Source organism: Perca fluviatilis, chromosome 18 (genome assembly GCF_010015445.1).
Source record: "Perca fluviatilis chromosome 18, GENO_Pfluv_1.0, whole genome shotgun sequence".
Taxonomy (NCBI): Eukaryota; Metazoa; Chordata; class Actinopteri; order Perciformes; family Percidae; genus Perca; species Perca fluviatilis.
Genome location: NC_053129.1, coordinates 31,841,284 through 31,862,527, shown reverse-complemented (window position 1 = coordinate 31,862,527; position 21,244 = coordinate 31,841,284). Strand labels below are relative to the sequence as shown.

Sequence of the window (21,244 nt, the reverse complement as noted above, 5' to 3'; positions counted from 1 at the left end):
AAAGGAAACTCATTGAATGAGAAGGTGTGTCCAAACTTTTGGCCTGTACTGTATGTATGTATGTATGTGTGTGTGTGTGTATATATATATATACATACATACATACATACATATATGCGCTACGGTTCCCAAAAATTAGTCACATTTAAAAAAGTCGAAGTCCCCGTAAAAACTATAATAATAAAATAATCCTCAATCAGAAATTCAGTAGCAGGTCAAACATGAAAACTATATAAAAATAAGGAAACTAATCAAATATAGCCTCATATAAACTAAATTATAAAAAAATAAAACAAATCACAAGGGCTTTTTTAATTGGGGGCACAACTTCATCCTCCAAAATCATTTTAAACCCTTTAAAAATCCCCTTTTTCCTCACAGTCTGCAAGTATTATAAAGAAAAAGCAGCTCAGACACCAGATAAAAACAAATAATTGGTGGTAATAGAATATTCTGAGCATGCTCAGTAGATTAAAACTTCAGATGGAGTTGTGGTTCTATGTCTGTCACTGTAAACATCTCTGCCCCTCGGTTCAACCCTGAGCTCAGACTGCCCCCTGCTGTCAGACTGAGGAACTGCAAGACTTTCAGGTAAAACATGTAGCCTCTATATCATTTAGAACATCTTACTGTCATCAATCATCCCTTAGAGCCATCCTGTTTTATATATTGCTCTCGAACTGTCTTCGTCATTCTGAAACCAGAACACAACAAACGTTTAAAGGTCCCATGACATGGTGCTCTTTGGATGCTTTTATATAGGACTTAGTGGTCCCCTAATACTGTATCTGAAGTCTCTTTTATATAGACCTTAGTGGTCCCCTAATACTGTATCTGAAGTCTCTTTTATATAGGCCTAAGTGGTCCCCTAATACTGGATCTGAAGTCTCTTTTATATAGACCTTAGTGGTCCCCTAATACTGGATCTGAAGTCTCTTTTATATAGACCTTAGTGGTCCCCTAATACTGTATCTGAAGTCTCTTTTATATAGGCCTTAGTGGTCCCCCAATACTGTATCTGAAGTCTCTTTTATATAGGCCTCAGTGGTCCCCTAATACTGGATCTGAAGTCTCTTTCCTTAAATTCAGAGCCAGTCCCACGATGAGCTTTCCTTAGGATGTGCCATTTCTGTGTCTGTAGCTTTAAATGCTATTGAGGAGGAGGGGGGGGGCAAGGGTTAGGGTGGGGGTGTGGCCTTGACCAACTGCCACTTTGCTTGTTTGAAAGCCATGATGTCTCTTTCTCATGGGTGGGCCAAATTCTCTGGGCGGGCAAAGCAGAGAAAGGGGAGGTAACCTTTCTCCTTATGACCTCATAAGGAGAAGATTCCAGATCGGCCCATCTGAGCTTTCATTTTCTCAAAGGCAGAGCAGGATACCCAGGGCTCGGTTTACACCTATCACCATTTCTAGCCACTTGGGGACCATAGGCAGGCTGGGGGAACTCATACTAATGTTAAAAAAAACCTCATAAAGTGACATTTTCATGCCATGGGACCTTTTAAGATGATTCATTTTCACTCCTGCCACCTCAAAAGAGGCAACAATTTGTCTGATTTGATTGTCTGGTTTCTATTTAATAATGTTCAGTATATGTAGGAATTTCTCCCGATTGGAAGTTATTTTAAAATCCTCAAAGATTCAGGGCTTCTAAGATAATATTCGGGCTGGAGCCCCAGTAACTACCCATACTGCGCCGCTGCTTAAAAGTTGTACTGCTCCATTTTCCCCCAAATAATATTTATCCATTAATAATATATTATTGGAAACTGTATTCTTCATAAATGTTTAAGTGTTTGCCTGTCTGACTTGCTGTACTGAGCAGTTCATTTGAATTAATTTACCGAAAGTGTAGCAAAGCTGCTTCTGATGATTTGTGATTTTCAGACCTGTGAAAAAGTACAAATATATTCCAACGCATTTAGAAAAGGTTTAAATTACAGCTGATCTTTCTCTGATCCTCTCTTCACTGATAGGGGGGGACATGTAATGCAGAAATTGTCCAAAAGGAGGCGAACTTGCATCAAAAATGATGCCTTCAAATAAGAAGTAAGTTTGGGAGAATCTGTGGTGTATTTATGTTTGTGTTTCATTTGCACTCGTCTTCATCATGTTGTGTTCTTCATGTACTTGTTTATAACAATAAACTGTAATGATACAGACTACTTGATGCATTAATGTAAGAAAACAGGGCCATCACTTCTCCCAGTGTATCTATGAAACAGAAACATAGGCCCACTTCTACTGTGACCCACTGTAACGTAGGCTACTTGCCAAAGCTGTGCTCCTGGGTAGTGAGGGATTATCACCAGTTGTGTTCACTTGCTGTTTCACCTCCAAATAATGTTTTTAGATAATCTGGATAAACTGTCTGATCGTCTGACTGCTTTGTTTCTTACCCTGATGTCACAGTGTTCCCAGATATCAACTATTAGTAACTTGGTGAGTACAACAATACTATTGTTAGAAATGTTGGCGAAAACAACCCCTAGCATATATTGGAATGGTCCATTTAACCAGTAGTTCCCAATATTATTTTCAGTTGTGTGTCCACATCCCTGTCAGATGAACTTAACGCTTTCATTATCACTTTCATTAACACTTTCATCAACACTTTCATTCATTTTAATTAGGCTACTTTAAGCTATATTACTGTTTATCCATTACTTTCCGAGCTAACTATTTCAACTGTTTATCTGTCACTTTTAGCTAACTATTTCAACTGTTTACCTGTCACTTTTAGCGAACTATTTCAACTGTTTATCCGTCTCTTTTAGCTAACTATTTCATCTGTTTACCTGTCACTTTTAGCGAACTATTTCAACTGTTTATCCGTCTCTTTTAGCTAACTATTTCAACTGTTTATCTGTCACTTTGAGCTAACTATTTCAACTGTTTACCTGTCACTTTTAGCTAACTATTTCAACTGTTTATCCGTCTCTTTTAGCTAACTATTTCAACTGTTTATCCGTCTCTTTTAGCTAACTATTTCAACTGTTTATCTGTCACTTTTAGCTAACTATTTCAACTGTTTATCCGTCTCTTTCAGCTAACTATTTCAACTGTTTATCTGTCTCTTTCAGCTAACTATTTCAACTGTTTACCTGTCACTTTTAGCTAACTATTTCAACTGTTTATCCGTCTCTTTCAGCTAACTATTTCAACTGTTTATCCGTCTCTTTCAGCTAACTATTTCAACTGTTTACCTGTCACTTTGAGCTAACTATTTCAACTGTTTATCCGTCTCTTTTAGCTAACTATTTCAACTGTTTATCCGTCTCTTTTAGCTAACTATTTCAACTGTTTATCCGTCTCTTTTAGCTAACTATTTCAACTGTTTATCTGTAACTTTTAGCTAACTATTTCAACTGTTTATCCGTCTCTTTTAGCTAACTATTTCAACTGTTTATCTGTAACTTTTAGCTAACTATTTCAACTGTTTATCCGTCTCTTTTAGCTAACTATTTCAACTGTTTATCCGTCACTTTTAGCTAACTATTTCAGTTGTTTGTCACTTTTAGCTGCTCGATGGTGTTTTTTGCCCCCAACTACTCCTTACAGGCAGCGCTGCATCCACTGCCTTCAAGGCAGCTAACCCTAACCCTAACCTTAACCCTAAGCATAACCATAACCATAACCAGTGCCTCCCAACGGTGCCTTCCAGGCAGCACTGCCTGGAAGGCGCCATTGGGGGAAAAAAACAACTGTTTATCCGTTACTTTAAGCTAACTATTTTAACAGTTTATGCATGAGGCCACTTTGAGCTAACTATTTGTTAACATTTGGTATTCGAAGTGGGGTCTGGGGGCCCCCTAGGGGTCCTTGAGGGGGTTCCAGGGGGTCCCAAGGACAAAGGGGAATCATTTATTTTCACTATAATTCCATACGTATCACAATGACAGAATGTGTGCCATGTTTTGGTCATGGGTTTCATACACTTTCTGTAATAAAACATCTAATACATAAAGTCTGAGAACCACTGCTCTAGGGTGTCCTTCCAGTAAGCCTAAAGGAAACGTGATGAAGTGCCCTCTAAAATTAAGAAGAGGCGATGCAGAGCCATATATGCTGTCCTTTATGCTAGAAAACATTCTGTGCACTGGTGCCCTCCTAATTTTTTTCGCCCCTGCCTGTCACACAGCCTGACAAATAGAGCTGTAACATTTCCACATTTTTCTGTAAATTAATTGCGATTAACAATAAAATTGCTATTAGTGTGATAACTTTTGCTCTCAAAATTTTTTTTTCTTCTCTTAGATCATTTATTTTCTCGCATGTAATAAAGACACAAATCTAACTCCATACCATGTGACCAAGATAATGTAATAACACAAATACACAGCTTATGAAGTAAACCACGCCTCTTCAAATACTAAAATCTTTTTCTAACTGTATCCCCCCTCGTCATTTTTGTTGTTATGTGCCAACAACTAGCCTAGCTTTAACTTAACAGTCCGACCAATAATCACTTATATAATTACAATTTGGCATATCCAAACATATCAACAATGACCATCAGCAGTCATACAACTTAGGACCTTGGCTAATGTTAGCAATTAATTGCGGTTAAACAAAGAAACCGCATTTACGTTTAAAAAGAAAAGACGGTTAGACAATGATGTACTAATTGTTACAGGCCTACTGACAAGTACCCTTTAGCCCTGTTTGGGAATCACTGATTTGATTGGTTGTGTTCTCTAAGTCAAAGGGGGAGAGGGTTTCCTCAGCCTGTTATGACGCGTTCAGTGTGAACATGTGAACCGAAGAGCCCTTCAGGATTCCTCGGCCTTCTGAGTGCTGACGCAAAATGATCCTCCTGCAAACAGGAAACGATGACATGAACAGGAGGAGGAGGAGGAGGAGGAGGAGGAGGAGTATCACTGCAGTCGGAGCGTTGGATGGTGAGCAGTGAGACTATTCGGACGGCAGCTGATGGGTGAGGCGAAGAAAATTTAAACTTACACAAAACAGAGAGAGAGTGAATCCATGCCAGGCTAAAAAAAGAAATATTTTTACTCTCCATTTCAGATGTTTTCTTATGGTAAAGTTGCTTCGGTGCTTGTTTGTTTGGAAATGTGAGTTTTATTGTTAGATTACAGTTCTTTATGACATAAGCGGCAGGAGAAAAGAAGACGATCAAACCCTACTACAACTTTACTTTATTTGTTTATGCATTCATTAATGTGTAAGTATGCTTTCAAAATGTCAACTGCATGGACAATAAGACTACAGTAGCCTTGGTAGATTGTGAGTTATAAAGTCAGATTTTGTGAAATGTAATTTTATGGACATTTGTGTCGCTTTAATATATAAAATTAAGTGTAATTTCCTTAATCTGGGGACATGGTTGATTGCGAATTAAGATTTTATTTTACGATTCATAACCGGTCACATAAATGCAGGAAAATAAATGAAAATTGTACATGCAGTTGCATTTGATTCGGATAATGTTATTCCCCACGGAACATTCAGCCGTTAAAATTGAAGTTGAGAATATCAGATGTCTGTAGATGTATGAAAACAGATACAATCAGATGATTAACACTCTAAATATGATAAGAAAGATATTAAATGAAAAGGAAGTGGACACATGAAGTGTCCGCTTTAGTTGATTCAGGACCCAGGGTGCAGTTTGTTGTCAAGAATTTTAAATTCATAATGGAAAAAAAATGAATTGCATCTGCTTATATTTCTTATATGCCTACATAAAGAGAGATCACATGGAGTCTGGACAAGATTTCAAGATCCTTAACCTGCATTTATTTGGATTGACAGTTTTTTTTTTTTTTATATAAGATTTGAAGCTTGATGATTGGATATATTTGATTCATTCATATTCTAAAGCTGTTAAATGTCAAGGCCACATGGTGTTAGGAAACACAGTAGCAATATTTTACTCATAATGAAATCATAAAAACACAATAATGCAAATGATCGTCTATAAATCAAACCCTTCAGCTGAAAGTGAAATGGTAATTAGTAGCCGTGTTGCTGTAGTCACAAATCAACACAACAGAGGCTTTTTTTTAGTATGGTTATAATTACACAAATTAGTGTTCCTTAAAATGAAAACATATAGCCTATGTTGTTTTCATTAAAATGTTGTTATAGCTTTATGGCAGAACAAAGAGGTTTAGTTACAGAAAAATCCTTGACCTGGTTCGTTTTTCTATACCCCCCATTTGAATTTTGTTTTTAAGCCAAGTACACCGTGACCAGTGATAGATTTACCAAACAACAGCCATGTCACTGAAAAACATTTAAATGCTGATGAAAAAAGGCAACAAAAACTTAAGAACGCAAGAAGTCGGTAGAAAGAAGGAAGTAAGGCAAGAATAGATGGAAAATAGTCCCAAAACCTTAGAAAACAGCGACAAAAACTTCGTAAAAAAGAGACAGAAAAAAAACACGGTAGAAAGAAGGAAGACAAAAAACAGTGACAAAAACCTTGAAAAAGGCTGAATTGTTTTTTTTAAAAAAGCAACAAAAAATTCGTCAAAGTAAGACAGTGGAAGGAAGGAAGGAAGGAAGGAAGGAAGGAAGGAAGGAAGGAAGGAAGGAAGGAAGGAAGGAAGGAAGGAAGGAAGGAAAGAACAGGTCAAAAATAGTGACAAAAAGCGACAAAAACTTCAAAAACAGTGACAAAAACTTCATGTAACCCAGAGTTTTTGTCACTGTTTTTGAAGTTTGTCACTTTTTTTTAAAGTTTTTGTCGCTTGGAGAAACACTGCTCTAAGAGTATAGATGTTTTTATTGTATTAAAACCATAGGCTACACTGTTTATAACTCATCATAACTTCTTGAATGCATATAAGAACTGTAGCTCATTTCTTTGATGAAAGTTAAATTTCCTAAAAAAAATCCTTTATTTATCAAACTAAATTTGATAAAACTTCAATCTCTGAAAAGCAAACGTCAATTTCTTTTCATGGAACGCTTGCAGTTTGTGTTTTTGCACCATTAGAAGGCTGCGCTAGGCCTACCTTTTCTAATACTAGACATTATATAGGCCTACAATCATCATCTCAATACCTTTTTTTCTTTCCTTTTTTTTTTTTTTTTTTTTTTTTTTTTTTTTTTTTTTTTTTTTTTTTTTTCTTTTTTCTTATTGAACTTACTCATTTTTTTTTTTTTTTTTTTTTTTTTTTTTTTTTTTTTTTTTTTTTTTCTTTTTTTTTTCTTTCTTTCCTCTTTTTTTTTTTTTTTTTTTTTTTTTTTTTTTTTTTTTTTCTTTTTTTTTTTTTTTTTTCGATTCAATTTTATTTATAGTGTGGAATCATAACTGGCGTTATGTCAGGACACTTTACAGATAGAGTGACCCCACTCTAGGGCTGCACGATACGAGGAAAATATCTCATTGCGATTATTTTGACTGATATTGCGATATGATTCACGGCATTGGAGGGAATGATCATTTTTGTGTCGTTATTCTCATTTTTATTGAAAAATATTCAAATTAAAATGATAAATAGTGTGGGTTTTGGGGGATTTGGTCAGTAGGATAACATTTGTAGGCTGGGATGTCTCTGCAGCACCACAATACTTTCATTTGGATATTGCACTATAGTCCATATTGCGATTTCGATAAAATTGCGATTAAATGTGCAGCCCTGCCAGACTATAATTTAGAAAGACCCAACAATCTCCTCCCTAAGAGGTAGGCCTGTAACAACTAGTACATAATTGTCTAATTGTCAATTTTGTAACATAAATCGTGGTTTCTTTGTTTAACCGCAATTAATTGCTAAGGTCTTTAGGTTTTGACTGCTGATGGTCATTGTTGATTTTGTTCAGATACGCCAGATTGTTATAATATAAGGGATTATTGGTCAGACTGTTGAGCTAAAGCTATGCTAGTTGGTGGCACTTGACGTTGTTAACTTGGCTGTGTATTTGTGTTATTGCATTATCTGGGTCACATGACAGTAAAGCAAAAGATATATCCTGGGATTCATTAAAAACTTGAATTTGTTTAAAAAAAATAATAATTAAAAATAATATTTTTTTAAATTTGACAGAAAGAGACAATTATATTGGTAGGCTAATCGCAATTATTTCTGAGACAATTAATTGTACAGCAACATTTGGAATTGTTACAGCATTTGGTTCTCTCCCTCCTTTTCTTCCTTAAACTTCTCTACTCCCCTCTTTCACCTCCTTCTCCTCAAAGAGCAGTTAGCCTAACTGACAGAGAGCCTAAATCCTAATCTTTATATTAAAAGTCCCGTGTGTGTGTGTGTGTGTGTGTGTGTGTGTGTGTGTGTGTGTGTGTGTGTGTGTGTGTGTGTGTGTGTGTGTGTGTGTGTGTGTGTGTGTGCAGCGCAGAGCTACGGGGAGGTGAACCAGCTCGGAGGGATGTTTGTTAACGGCCGGCCGCTGCCCGGCCCGGTGCGGCTGCGGATCGTGGAGCTGGCGCAGCTCGGCATGCGGCCCTGCGACATCAGCCGCCAGCTGCGCGTCTCCCACGGCTGCGTGTCCAAGATCCTGGCGCGCTACAACGACACCGGCTCCATTCTGCCCGGAGCCATCGGCGGCAGCAAGCCGCGGGTCACCACCCCCGCCGTGGTCCGGAGCATCGGGGACTACAAGCAGGACGACCCGGGCATCTTCGCCTGGGAGATCCGGGACCGGCTGCTGTCGGACGGGGTGTGTGACAAGCACAACGTGCCGTCTGTCAGCTCCATCAGCCGGATACTCAGGAATAAAACTAATATAAAACATCCGTATGAGAGCGGCAAACCGGCCCCGGCTCAGCTGCAGTACGGACACGTGTACCCGACATACTCATACACCGGGCCCGCAGGGACCCACACCGGGACCGGGCACGTCGGCCTGCCGCGGAGCTGGCACAACATCCTGGGCATCCGAGCCTTCATGGACCCGGCAGGTTGGTGGAGACACTGTTTTTTTGTTTTTAAGTCCTCATAGGCTACCTCAAGGGCGTAGGTTTTGTTTCAACATGGGGGGGCATAGGATAACGGCCCCCATAAAATCTAATAAAATTTGAACGTGGAACAATTCATTTCCTGCATTCTGGTGATTTTTTTATGCAGCAATTTATGGTGCAAACGTCTTTATTTATGTTATTATTCTCCTGTAATGTTCAAAACGTTCTGCACATTCAAAACATCATCAGTGTTTCGGGATAGTTTTCTTTTTAGGAATCATGAACATCTCCACAACAAATCTGTTGAGAGAACGAGACCTTGTTGAAGCCAGAAGCTCCAAAGTTTAAATCTACATAAAAGACAAGAAATCACAAGAAATCACATCTGGATTTTCTAAACATACGTTTTGAGTTATTTTGACCTCTTTTTGGGGAGTGGGTTGTCTTTAATATTTTCAAATCTCCCTTTTTTAAATATTGGGGGCTACACATCCCCTGCATCCTCCCCAAACTCTACGCCTATAGGGGCTACCTTCAATTTAGGCTACCAAGCCTTTTTTTTAATAATTTAATAACTTTAGCCTATTGATGTTGACAATGACATAGCCTATTGCGTTTGAAATAAAGTTTGTTACATGAATGTTTGTCCAAAAGTTAATTACTTTGATAAAAGAAATTCTGAATATTTTAAGAACTGATATTGGTGGTGACCATTGGTGGCCTGATTTATTGGCTACCTTTAATTTGCTTAAAACTAAACTTTTCCCACACTACTATAATGTTTCTTTTCTGTAACTTAGGTCTAATTATTTTATTGATGTTCACAATGAAATAGGCGACTCAAACCCCAGACTTTAGGGTACATGGTCACTCTCTATTTCTGTGAATTAACAGTTGTATGACCGTAAAAACAGAAAATGTCCCTAAAATGTGATTCACAGTTGTAGTTTAGTCTTTTTTACATTTGGAATTGCATTATAATTTGTGCTCCGACACTTTTTTTCGACCTCTGACGCTTTTTCCGATGTTTTTGTCACTTTCTTTTGTCAAATCTTTTTTTATATATTTTTTGGGGCATTTTTAGGCCTTTATTTTCCCAATTAGTTTGTGAACATAAAGCCAACACTACTTCAACAGAAGTGATTTAAAAGCAACAAAAAAAATTTTTTTTCTGTTACACGGAAATGTTACAAGTTTTGAGACAAATAGCCGAACATAAAATAATTTAAATTTAAAATTAAATGTTTTTTTTTTAACTTAAACATATTAAATTAGACTATAAAATATCCAAGAAGTGTTAGTTTTTAATTGCAGGTTGTAAAATCATCCCAAATTCCCAAATAAAACATAATATCATGGTTGTTCAATAGTCCTATAGTAAATAGTAGTTATAAAGTCCATTAAAAACTTGTGCAAATGTTGATGCTGCACAGAATAAGGTAGCCTATCTTTTACTACTTTTACTTTTAAAGCTACGATAATGGACATATTTTTCATTTTCAGAAGAATCACACATTTAAGCTATAAATATAATTATTTATGATCTTGTTTTAAATATTTATTTTCTCTTCAAAGTGCACATGCATTTCTAGGCAAGAAAAGATTCAGCCCTATATATGTGTGTGTGTATATATATATATATATATATATATATATATTTCATTCATGATCTTGTGCTCTGACAACTTTTTTTCGCCACAGACGCTGGTTTTGGGAGATTAAAGTCACTTTTTTTTCCAACACTTGTCAATTTTTATGATATTTTGAGTGGTTTTCTTTTGGACATTTTTGTCGCTTTGCGACCCTTGTAACACTTTTTTCGACCTCTGATGCTTTTTCCGATGTTTTTGTTGCTTTTCTGGCTTTTATTGTTGTTGGCATTTTAGAATTTTTTCAAATGTTCTGTATTTTAACACACAAATTTCAAATAAAAAAAAATATGTATATATACATCATTATTTTTTCATGCCTCAGAATGGGCCTTTGTGGGGGAACATATGTAAATGGGGGTTAGGACATTTTCAGTGTCAAACACTTTCTGATCAGTTTCTGCACCATTTTATGTTTGAAGGAAAAATATAAGTGACAATTAAACATTTCAAACTATAATGGAATATAAGGCAGTAAGGGGGGTTTTACTTTAGGGGCCTGGGCCCGGATCCTAAAGTATGAACACATCCACGCCCAAGTCCACTTGAAAAGGTGGTCTTTACAGTTCATGTGTTATGGTTTGCATAAGGTGTAAAAACCATCTGTACCAAAACCTGGAAGTTGACTCCACCTATCTAGGGGGTCCCAGGACACGTATGCCCAAATAGTCTGTTTCATGTTCATTTTAAGAGCTGTAGCAAAACAACATGCTCTACATATCTCAACCAGTTCAGTTGAATAGACCTTTTTCACGGCAGACATGTTGACATGTCATAGTAGGGAAAGCACAGGTGTATACAAAACCATTACTGATGGCTGCATTCCACTTAGGAGAGGTCCTGGTATTAAACCATTACTGATGGCTGCATTCCACTTAGGAGAGGTCCTGGTATTAAACCATTACTGATGGCTGCATTTCACTTAGGAGAGGCCCTGGTATTAAACCATTACTGATGGCTGCATTCCACTTAGGAGAGGTCCTGGTATTAAACCATTACTGATGGCTGCATTCCACTTAGGAGAGGTCCTGGTATTAAACCATTACTGATGGCTGCATTCCACTTAGGAGAGGTCCTGGTATTAAACCATTACTGATGGCTGCATTCCACTTAGGAGAGGTCCTGGTATTAAACCATTACTGATGGCTGCATTCCACTTAGGAGAGGTCCTGGTATTAAACCATTACTGATGGCTGCATTCCACTTAGGAGAGACCCTGGTATTAAACCATTACTGATGGCTGCATTCCACTTAGGAGAGGTCCTGGTATTAAACCATTACTGATGGCTGCATTCCACTTAGGAGAGGTCCTGGTATTAAACCATTACTGATGGCTGCATTCCACTTAGGAGAGGTCCTGGTATTAAACCATTACTGATGGCTGCATTCTTCTTAGGAGAGGCCCTGGTATTAAACCATTACTGATGGCTGCATTCCACTTAGGAGAGGTCCTGGTATTAAACCATTACTGATGGCTGCATTCCTCTTAGGAGAGGCCCTGGTATTAAACCATTACTGATGGCTGCATTCCACTTAGGAGAGGTCCTGGTATTAAACCATTACTGATGGCTGCATTCCTCTTAGGAGAGGTCCTGGTATTAAACCATTACTGATGGCTGCATTCCACTTAGGAGAGGTCCTGGTATTAAACCATTACTGATGGCTGCATTCCTCTTAGGAGAGGCCCTGGTATTAAACCATTACTGATGGCTGCATTCCACTTAGGAGAGGTCCTGGTATTAAACCATTACTGATGACTGCATTCCACTTAGGAGAGGTCCTGGTATTAAACCATTACTGATGGCTGCATTCCACTTAGGAGAGGTCCTGGTATTAAACCATTACTGATGGCTGCATTCCACTTAGGAGAGGTCCTGGTATTAAACCATTACTGATGACTGCATTCCACTTAGGAGAGGCCCTTGTATTAAACCATTACTGATGGCTGCATTCCACTTAGGAGAGGCCCTTGTATTAAACCATTACTGATGGCTGCATTCCACTTAGGAGAGGTCCTGGTAGTAAACCATAAATGATGGCTGCATTCCACTTAGGAGAGGCCCTGGTATTAAACCATTACTGATGGCTGCATTCCACTTAGGAGAGGTCCTAAGTTTTTCCTACTATGACAAGTCAAAATGTCTGCTGTGCAAAAGGTCTATAGCATAAATCATTTACTTTGTATTATAGCACCACATTTGTAATGTATAAATCTGTTGTTCCAGTATTAGCAAAATGTATGTTTATCTTCAGCCATTTGATGGTCATACTATTATTTAACTGTACTTAATTTCAGACTATTCTGTAAAAACTTATTTCAGGATTGTGGGTCGGTCAAATATGTATTTTTCCGATTTTATTTCACGGGCCCTGAAAGCAATTCCTCTGCTTGGTCAAACACTTTCCAGAGCATCATGGGAAAGCTAAAACTGCTTTAGCATCACAGCTAATTTCAATAAAAGGCCAGTTTTGATTATTGGGGGGGGGGCGTCGAAACCCCCCAATCCTTCCCGTAAATTACGCCTATGCATAATATAATCAGAATGTGATCTTTAAACCCATATTTTTTTAGTTTTTTTCAGAATTGATTGTGTTTCTAACATTCGACAAAACATCTCTATTAGGCCAGACATCCCGAAAAAATTCGGGGCAGTCGCGAAATCCAAGCAGTTGTCCCGAATCCCGAATCCTGCCCTAATTGTCCCGAAAATTAGAGCAAAGTCTCAAGAGCAGACTCTCGAGTAGTTATAGTATAGGGCAGTGGTGGCCTAAAGGTTAGAGAAGGGAGCTTGTGACCGGGAGGTCGTTGGTTCAATCCCCAGACCGACAGGATAAAATCTGGGTGGGAAAGTGAAAGAACAGTGCTTGTCCCTCCCTCATTACCACCACTGAGGTGCCCTTGAGCAAGGCCCTTAACCCCCAATGGCTCCAGTGGAGCTGCTCAGTGGCCAGCAGATCAGACTGTGGTTGTACTGGGCAGGGTATGAATGTGGAACTGTGTGAATGTGATCAGGGCGTTCCTGCAAAAGAGAGGCTGCCTCTCAGTGAACCTCCCCTGAATAAATAAAGGTTAAATAAAAAAGAAAAAATAATAGTCTGATAGAACATTAAAAACTGTTCATGGTGATTGTATAGGCCCTAACACGCATTGCTATTTTTCATTCATTCATTGTTGAAATGGAGGCTCAGGCCGGTGTCCCGGGACCCGATGAACACGTAGCTAAAAAGCAAAAACGTCTCAGCAGGTACTGGGAGGACTGGATCCAGAAATACCCCTGGATTACTGCAGTTTTAAGGGACACAAACAGGAGTTTGGTATTTCACAGTCAGACGTCCGGCTGCATGCTAGCAGCAAGCTACATATAACTACAACAGCACAACTGTACAGACCTGTCTTTGCTTTATTTGTTTCATAATGACACTTGAGTTCATGATTTTAATGATTTTGTATTTGTATTTTCGGGTTTACGTGACAGACAGTTGAATTCCTTCGAAATTCATGTTCATTTTCTATGTTTTCATCAACATTTTCTTGAGTGAAACTTCTGCAGACATCAACGAAAAATGTGAAACTATTTGTGTTAATTCAGTGTCATCGTTTCAATCTTTTCCAGCACTGTGTGGATCTGAAGGACACTCAGCCAAAATGGAGGACAGGACCAGTATGACCAGTATGACCAGTATGACCAGTAGTACGAGCAGTATGAGCGGCAGCAGACAGTTTCCCTCTGGAGTCAATGAAGTGGAGAAAACCAGCAACGAGCCGGAACTCAAATACCAACAGCAGGTAAATAAAATGGACTTTAACTCTCATTTGTGTTTCCAGTTTTGGACTAACAGCTAAATAAATCAATCCATCATCAGTGAATTTAGAAATTAAAAACAGATTATCGAAGTGGGAAAAAATTTAATTGGATTCGACAACAAAGGATAAAACAAAAGCTGAATTTATACACATACTTGAAAATACTTGATTCACCAGCTGTTATTTACCATCTGTTTTTATTTTGTGGCACACATGAGGCATCCTGGCATCCTTTAATGTAACCAGAGCTCTGATTGGCTATCATCGAGGCACACTTCCTGTTTTCCAGATGGTTTAAGAGTAACAAAAACTACAAAGAGAGACAGCTGTACTGATGATACATGATAATAACAAATGAAGCTTTTTATATAAGTAAAATAAAGTCTGTTTGTCGTCAGTTTGACCCATGGTTGCTAGGGTAGATACACCTTGAGCTCTGATTGGCTGATTTTAAAACGGTGGTTTAACGGTTGTTAATCAGCCAATCAGAGCAGGGCCTTAACTCTGAGTGTTTGTGCTCTTGTGTCTGCGTTTGTGAAGAACAATTTGAGTTTGGGACCTTGAAAGTAATGACGATTATTGAAGATGATTTTATAGAAAGTGAGGACATTTTTGGAAAAGGCTTTTTTTTTTTAAAGTAAGGGCATTTTGGAAAGAAATTCTTTGACTGTTTTGGAAAAGCGGGGAATTATTTGTGAAATTAAGGACATTCATGGAAAGCGAAGGTGTTTTTTAAGTCTGGATATTTTTGTTAATGTTTTGGGATTTAAAGACATGTTTTTGTGAAGTGAGGACATTTAAAAAAAAATGTGGACTGTTTTTGGATTCAAGGACATTTTTGGACAATTTTGGAGAGTTTGGAAATGTTTTGGAAAGTGCATGAAGTTTTTAACTTCCAGTGTTTCCTCTAGATTTTTTTTCAGCAGCGGTGGGGGAAGGGGGAGGGGGTTTGAACGTCAAAAAGTACGGGCTTATCTGCTAATGTTAGCTACCGACCGTTACCTTGAACCCATCCAGCAAATAGACGGTACCGTAGGGTGATTTAACGTCACCGTTCATTTTACACACAGTTTAACAACAAAACAAAACGCTGAGTGAACATTACTAGCTACGTTTTGAGCGGTATGCACCCCCACTAACCTGGAAAACGGTTTTAAAACAGTAACGTTAATACAGCGTGTCGGAGGAATACAGCGTCTCCTGCAGCGGGAGAGGGACCGCAGCGTTCGCTAACGTTAGCTTCTTGTCTCATCTGGGGTCTGGTAAAGAGTTAATTTATCAAATTCAGTGTCCACAATGCTATATTTCACGGGACGCACGTGAGTACGGATTTCATGTTGTGGCTTTCGTCGCTGTTTGTCACTTTGCCTTAGATTGAGTGACCAGCAGCTACTCGCCCTGTTGTTTACTTGGTTGCCATGACTTGGCGAGTGATGACGTACCTGTCACTGTTCCAGTTGCTCACCCTAAAGGGGAGAGAGAGAGGATGACAGTTCGCTTGAGTTCAGTAGAGCACACAGCGCTGCAGAGTTGTGTAATTACGACTTTATGACTTTTCATAAACAAGTAAAGGAGCGGCGGTGTACATAGTGGAAACCCTGTTGTGCGTCTGCCCTATTTCTGATACCGTGGGGGCAGAAATTTTACCGTGGCAGGCCGCCGCTGTAATATCAACATAGAGGAAATGCTGACTTCTTCCGGGACATGAACTCCGCTCTCCTTAGGAGCAAAACACCCCCCCCCCAACCTCCTCCCTATGAGGACTAGAGCAGTCTTAAACAGCAGCAGTCAAAGTGCTGCTCACAGCGATAAATACGTGGAATACATACTAATTACAGTGCCTTAGTTTTGTAGCTATATGTACAAATGGTTCAATAGAACAGCCTTGGGTTTATCAGAAGTTCTGTTCAATAGATAGTCACCATTCACTCGTGTTTCTTAATTTTCTTCCTCCCTCAGTCTTCGCCCAGTCTGCATGGTTACGTCTCAGCCTGTGCGTACTCTCCACCGAACCAGTATGGCATCTACGGAGGTCCAGCAGCCAACTACATGAGCACAGGACACCACTGGCAGCCCCAGTCCTCCAGTCACACTCCCAGTCTGACTCCCAGTTTCACACCCAGTCTGACTCCTAGTCTGACTCCCAGTCTCACTCCCAGTCTGACTCCTAGTCTGACTCCCAGTCTCACTCCCAGTCTCACTCCCAGTCTCACTCCCAGTCTGACTCCCAGTTTCACTCCCAGTCTCATACCCAGTCTCACTCCCAGTCTCACTCCCAGTCTCACTCCCAGTCTGACTCCCAGTCTCACACCCAGTCTCACACCCAGTCTCACTCCCAGTATCCCTCCCAGTTTCACTCCCAGTTTCACTCCCCGTCTCACACCTGGTCTGACTCAGGCCCATCCCGATCCTGCAGCAGCACAGGACGCCGCAGATTTCCATTCTGCAACTTCTTTCAAACTTCTACAAAGAGACGGTGAGACTGATGACTTTATTTATAGATGTAAATCAACCAAAATCACGTTTTTGACACAGAACATACGGAGATGGTGGACTCAAACTGGGCATTTCTTCGCCTCCAAATTCCACATTTTTCTTCCATCCCTCTGTTGATATCCACAGTTGTATTTCAGTCTTTTAACACTGTAGGGGAAGTTGACTTTGCGGTCGGTCTGAAAATAACAAATCTGAGAAAAGTTCATCCAAAAAGCCGAAGTACTTCCTTTGTGTGTTATAAGCTATAAAAACGGGTTTATTTTCTGTTGAAAGGCTGCGTTTCTCTGCTCAACAACCACTAATGTTTGTGTTTTTAGAAACAGGGTTGAGATTAAAATGGTCCAAAATTGCATAGAGGAGAAACAGCTCCTGGGTTAGATTTAAAAAAAAAAAAAAAAAAATCATAAGTTTTACTTTGCTCAAGTATAAAAATGCAGATGATATAATAAACAGTGTCTGCAGCCTGAATTCTTGTTAATGACAGGTGTAGAAAGTCCACCTACATACACATATTTAAAATGTTATTCTATTTTAACTTTAATATTTTAACTAAAGGTTTCTTCAGTAATCTAAAGGATTACATTTCAGTGTTTATAGACAGAAAAACTCAACAGAACAGCAGCCGTAAATTTAAACTGTAATAAGACTAAGACAAGACGCGGCGCTGCTGCTAGCCTTGTCCGGACACATGGATGTTTCCCATTGATAAAATGAAATTCCATGTTAAACATAAATATATACTGATCTGATTACAGTAAAGACAACGTCGGCAGTATTGTAGGCAAAATAGGGTACAGAATATTTCGTTCTGTATTGACAGGTGCTATATTAGAAAATATATTTTTTTTTAAAATTACATTTATATCTACATTTATATCAAAACCTAGAGACTTTCAAACATCAACATGTCATTTATTAATATGTATTCGTGTCTAAACGACATATAAACTTCTTTTCCTGTTCTATTTTGCCTGCAAACGCATGAAAAATAGGCGTCGGCTCTATTTTTAGCAGGCACGCGTTTTCGGCGCGGCTCGAGCCGGCAGTGTGTAAGCTCTAACCTGTTAACATTGGAGCCGAAAAATATAAACGGACACGCCACGCAGCTGACACGCTCGTGCGACGCATCCAGTGTGTAACCAGACTAATCTGATTTCAAACAAGCAGCTTCAAGCATCATCGGGGCTGCTCACAAACGCACCGCAGCAGAACCAGTTCTTCATGAAGCTCACCAGACAGATAATGATCACCTGAGTTCAATGCGTTCACATTTAAATGATGAAACGATATGTTTATTATAACACATTCTCATGAACAGGTTTGTATGATATGGTATGAAATATTATGCACAACAATTTGTATGATATCCTACAAAAATAAGGAGACCACTGACCGGTTACATTTAGCGGTCTTTACAGTCAAACTGAGCCGAGAAAAGGTTATTGAGTGTTGAGGACAGAGCACCGTGAGGTTACGGTTGATTGAGGGGCCGTTACGGTTGAATTTAGCCGACAAAAATGGGACCGTCCTGCGGCGGCGACAGTTAAGTGTAGGCACTAGTGATGACGAACTGACCGAAGAGCCGGTTAATAACCCGATTCGTGTCACTGAGCCGGGAGAATCGAGTGCCATACGTCAATGAACCGACTCACTCCTGTTTTTTACCTCATTAGTGCCTCCACTGGAGTGGTGGTAGAATCAATCAGGAAATGGGCTACCTCGAGCAGCACGATTCATTGGACCGAAAGAGTTGTTAAGAGAGTTGTAGAGACCGCGCACCCGGCTACTGCCGAGAGTCTGCACTGCCGAGAGTCGAGACCGAATGTAACCGTTAACAACCGCTCGAGTATATAAGCAAACGGTTTGTCTAACGGTTCTCGGCAAGTTTGAGTTATTAACCAAGCCTTGTTTCTGATGCATCTTAGGTGATTGTGTTCGGAAATTCACACATTATTGATTGGGAAGTGCATCACATACAAATACACGTTATCTTAGTTATGTTAAGTTAAATGTTAGAGAAGTGAATGTTACAGGCTGTCACGAGCAGACCGGGCAGGCACCCGGCTATTGCCGAGACCGGGAGTAGCCGGATGCCGCAGCCGCAGGCACGTGAACCGTTGACCGAATCTATAGACTCGGTTCGCCAACCAACAACCGTCCGGTTGAACCGACTCGCGTAAAAGGCACCAAAACGACTAGTTAAGATTAGTCTTGTGTGTTTGTTGTTTTGATGGCTGGGTAAAACGCAGCGCCTTCAACCCGGGAAGTGGAGTTGGCTTCCCTGGGAAAACACTCGCCTAACTTGAAAGGCTTTCACTTTCAAGTCAGGCTATTCTCATGAACCATTCATACATATAGTAGTCTCGCTTTGCCAGACCTTCCTCCACAGCGCTACGGAGGAGGGTCCAGCTAGTCCACACAGCATTCTGGGATGGGAGAAATACGTGCTCTGGTTTATTGGCAATTCGTTAAACCAATCACAATCGTCTTGGGCGGCGCTAAGTGCCGAGCGGAGCCACGATGCTGCTGCAAAATAGCCTCGGGAAGGAACTTGTTTTGGTGGAACGTGTGTACGTTCAAAGGTTGTTTTAGTCGTGCAACAGAAAACTCAGATTGGACAGATAGTCTAGCTAGCTGTCTGGATTTACCCTGCAGAGATCTGAGGAGCAGTTAACCATAGTCCTCACAAATCCACCGGAGGTTAGAACCCCAACACAGAGAAAGAGGAAGGTAACGGACATCCGGCGGAATTTCCAGCAGCAATGGAGCTATCCCAGAAGTGGAACATCGTGGATATAGTCCATACATAATGCTACAAAAAAAGTAATGCACTGTAATTCATAACAATTCAACGCATTTATTACACACAGGGCTTTCAAGCGGGGGAGCGGAGTTCATGTCCCGGAAGCAGTCAAGCAGAAAACAAAAAACTTTTCACCCAGGAAACCTGTCGTGTCCCAAACCGCGATATTTTTTTTTCTTCTTTTTTCTTAACTAGTTTTGGTGTCTAAACTGAACCGTGGTCGCCGTATGATGCTAACTTTTTGTCGGCTAAACTCAACTGCTATTGCCTCTGAAACAACAGACAGCTCTCGGATCTCTGTGGCCGGCTCCCAGTAACCTTTGGTCGGCTAAACTCGACTGCCATTGGCCGCTGATAGGACCAGAGCTCTGTAGTCGGCGTCACGTGACCATCCAGTGGTCGCTTTCCTACGATACTTATGCTGCGTTCCACTCAACCTGTAACCTGTGTTTTCACAACCTTCTAACCGTGTAAGTGTCTAACCTGTAACTTACTCCCCGTGAACTGGTACCAGAGTGTTGTACTCCCAGTTACAGTTTTTGACGTCACACACACACATAAACAACAATGGCGACCCCTGTTGATGCTGTACAGACGCCGGTGATTAACAGTGAGAAAGAGAAATAAATAGACATAAATAGGCAAGGTAAAGTAATTCCACACATTGTAATCAAAACAATACACATACGACTGTGTGCTACTATAGGTTATGTTTATTAAATGAAGCCCAAAATATGCCGCCGACTAGAAATCGCTAGTATCAGCTAGCGCTAGCTAACGTCAACAGTAGGTAGCCGGTAGGTAGCTGGTAGGTAGCCGCTAGCTAACGCTAACGCCAGCTAGAAGGGTTTGTCGTGACTTTGCCTGGAACGCTACCAAGTCGTGAGTCATAACTTACGGGCTAAAAATTTTGTCTGGAACGCAGCAATACATACCAGTTTATGAGAATGCGTTGAAAAAAACTACAGTGGCCAGCTGTTTTTAGGACATTACTGAGACTTAAAAAACTACACATGAGACATGAAAATGTCAATCCTGATGAATGATTTTCTTTCTGTTTTCTCTGCAGAAGACCGGAAACCTCAGAGTCCTCTGTACAAACATCACAGATTGTCTTCAGCCTCGTGACGGCGCCGAGGAAACGCAAGAAGATGTTTCGATGTGTTGTGAAAGACTAAAAGAGAGTGCAAAGCTGCTGCAGGCTGGGGCTGAAGACCTGAAGGAGAAACTCTCCTCTGACTCTTGAAATTGTATCATCTTTTAAAATATTTTTGGTAAAGCTGTAAATATATTTTATTATTAAATGTTAAATAAAACGTATAATACGGATGCTTGGTCAGTGGCTCTCAGTGTCAGATACAGACGCAAAAATCACCCTTTATACCCTTTAATAACCCATATGGAACGCACCGGGCAGAGTGGCAGCTCCGCAGCGCTGTAAGATGACGTAGTATTCAGAGCGACAACGGTAGCGAGTAGTATGAACGACCTAAACTCTGCTTAAGGATGCAGGCTGGGGTGGTGGATGGGTCAAACAACACAGGACTTTCATCCAGGAGACTGGAGTTCGTGTCCCGTTATTATTCCACGAGTCACTGAAACGT

The 21,244-nt window shown here is 39.9% G+C and overlaps 1 protein-coding gene across 3 annotated transcripts; it reads left to right on the top strand.

Moving 5' to 3' along the window:
- Positions 1–4,873: 4,873 nt before the first annotated feature.
- On the top strand, positions 4,874–20,962 carry pax1b (paired box 1b). 3 transcript variants are annotated; one of them, XM_039781034.1, is made up of 5 exons: positions 4,874–4,936; positions 8,321–8,887; positions 14,151–14,323; positions 16,301–16,817; positions 20,710–20,962. In XM_039781034.1, the coding sequence occupies exons 1-5, from the start codon at positions 4,933–4,935 to the stop codon at positions 20,766–20,768; spliced, it is 1,320 nt and encodes a 439-aa protein (XP_039636968.1). In that variant the 5' UTR covers positions 4,874–4,932; the 3' UTR covers positions 20,769–20,962. The 3 variants fall into 3 exon arrangements, with proteins under 3 accessions (XP_039636968.1, XP_039636967.1, XP_039636966.1); XM_039781033.1 differs by having other exon boundaries at positions 4,919–5,041; XM_039781032.1 differs by having other exon boundaries at positions 4,919–5,185.
- The last annotated feature ends 282 nt before the right edge of the window (positions 20,963–21,244 follow it).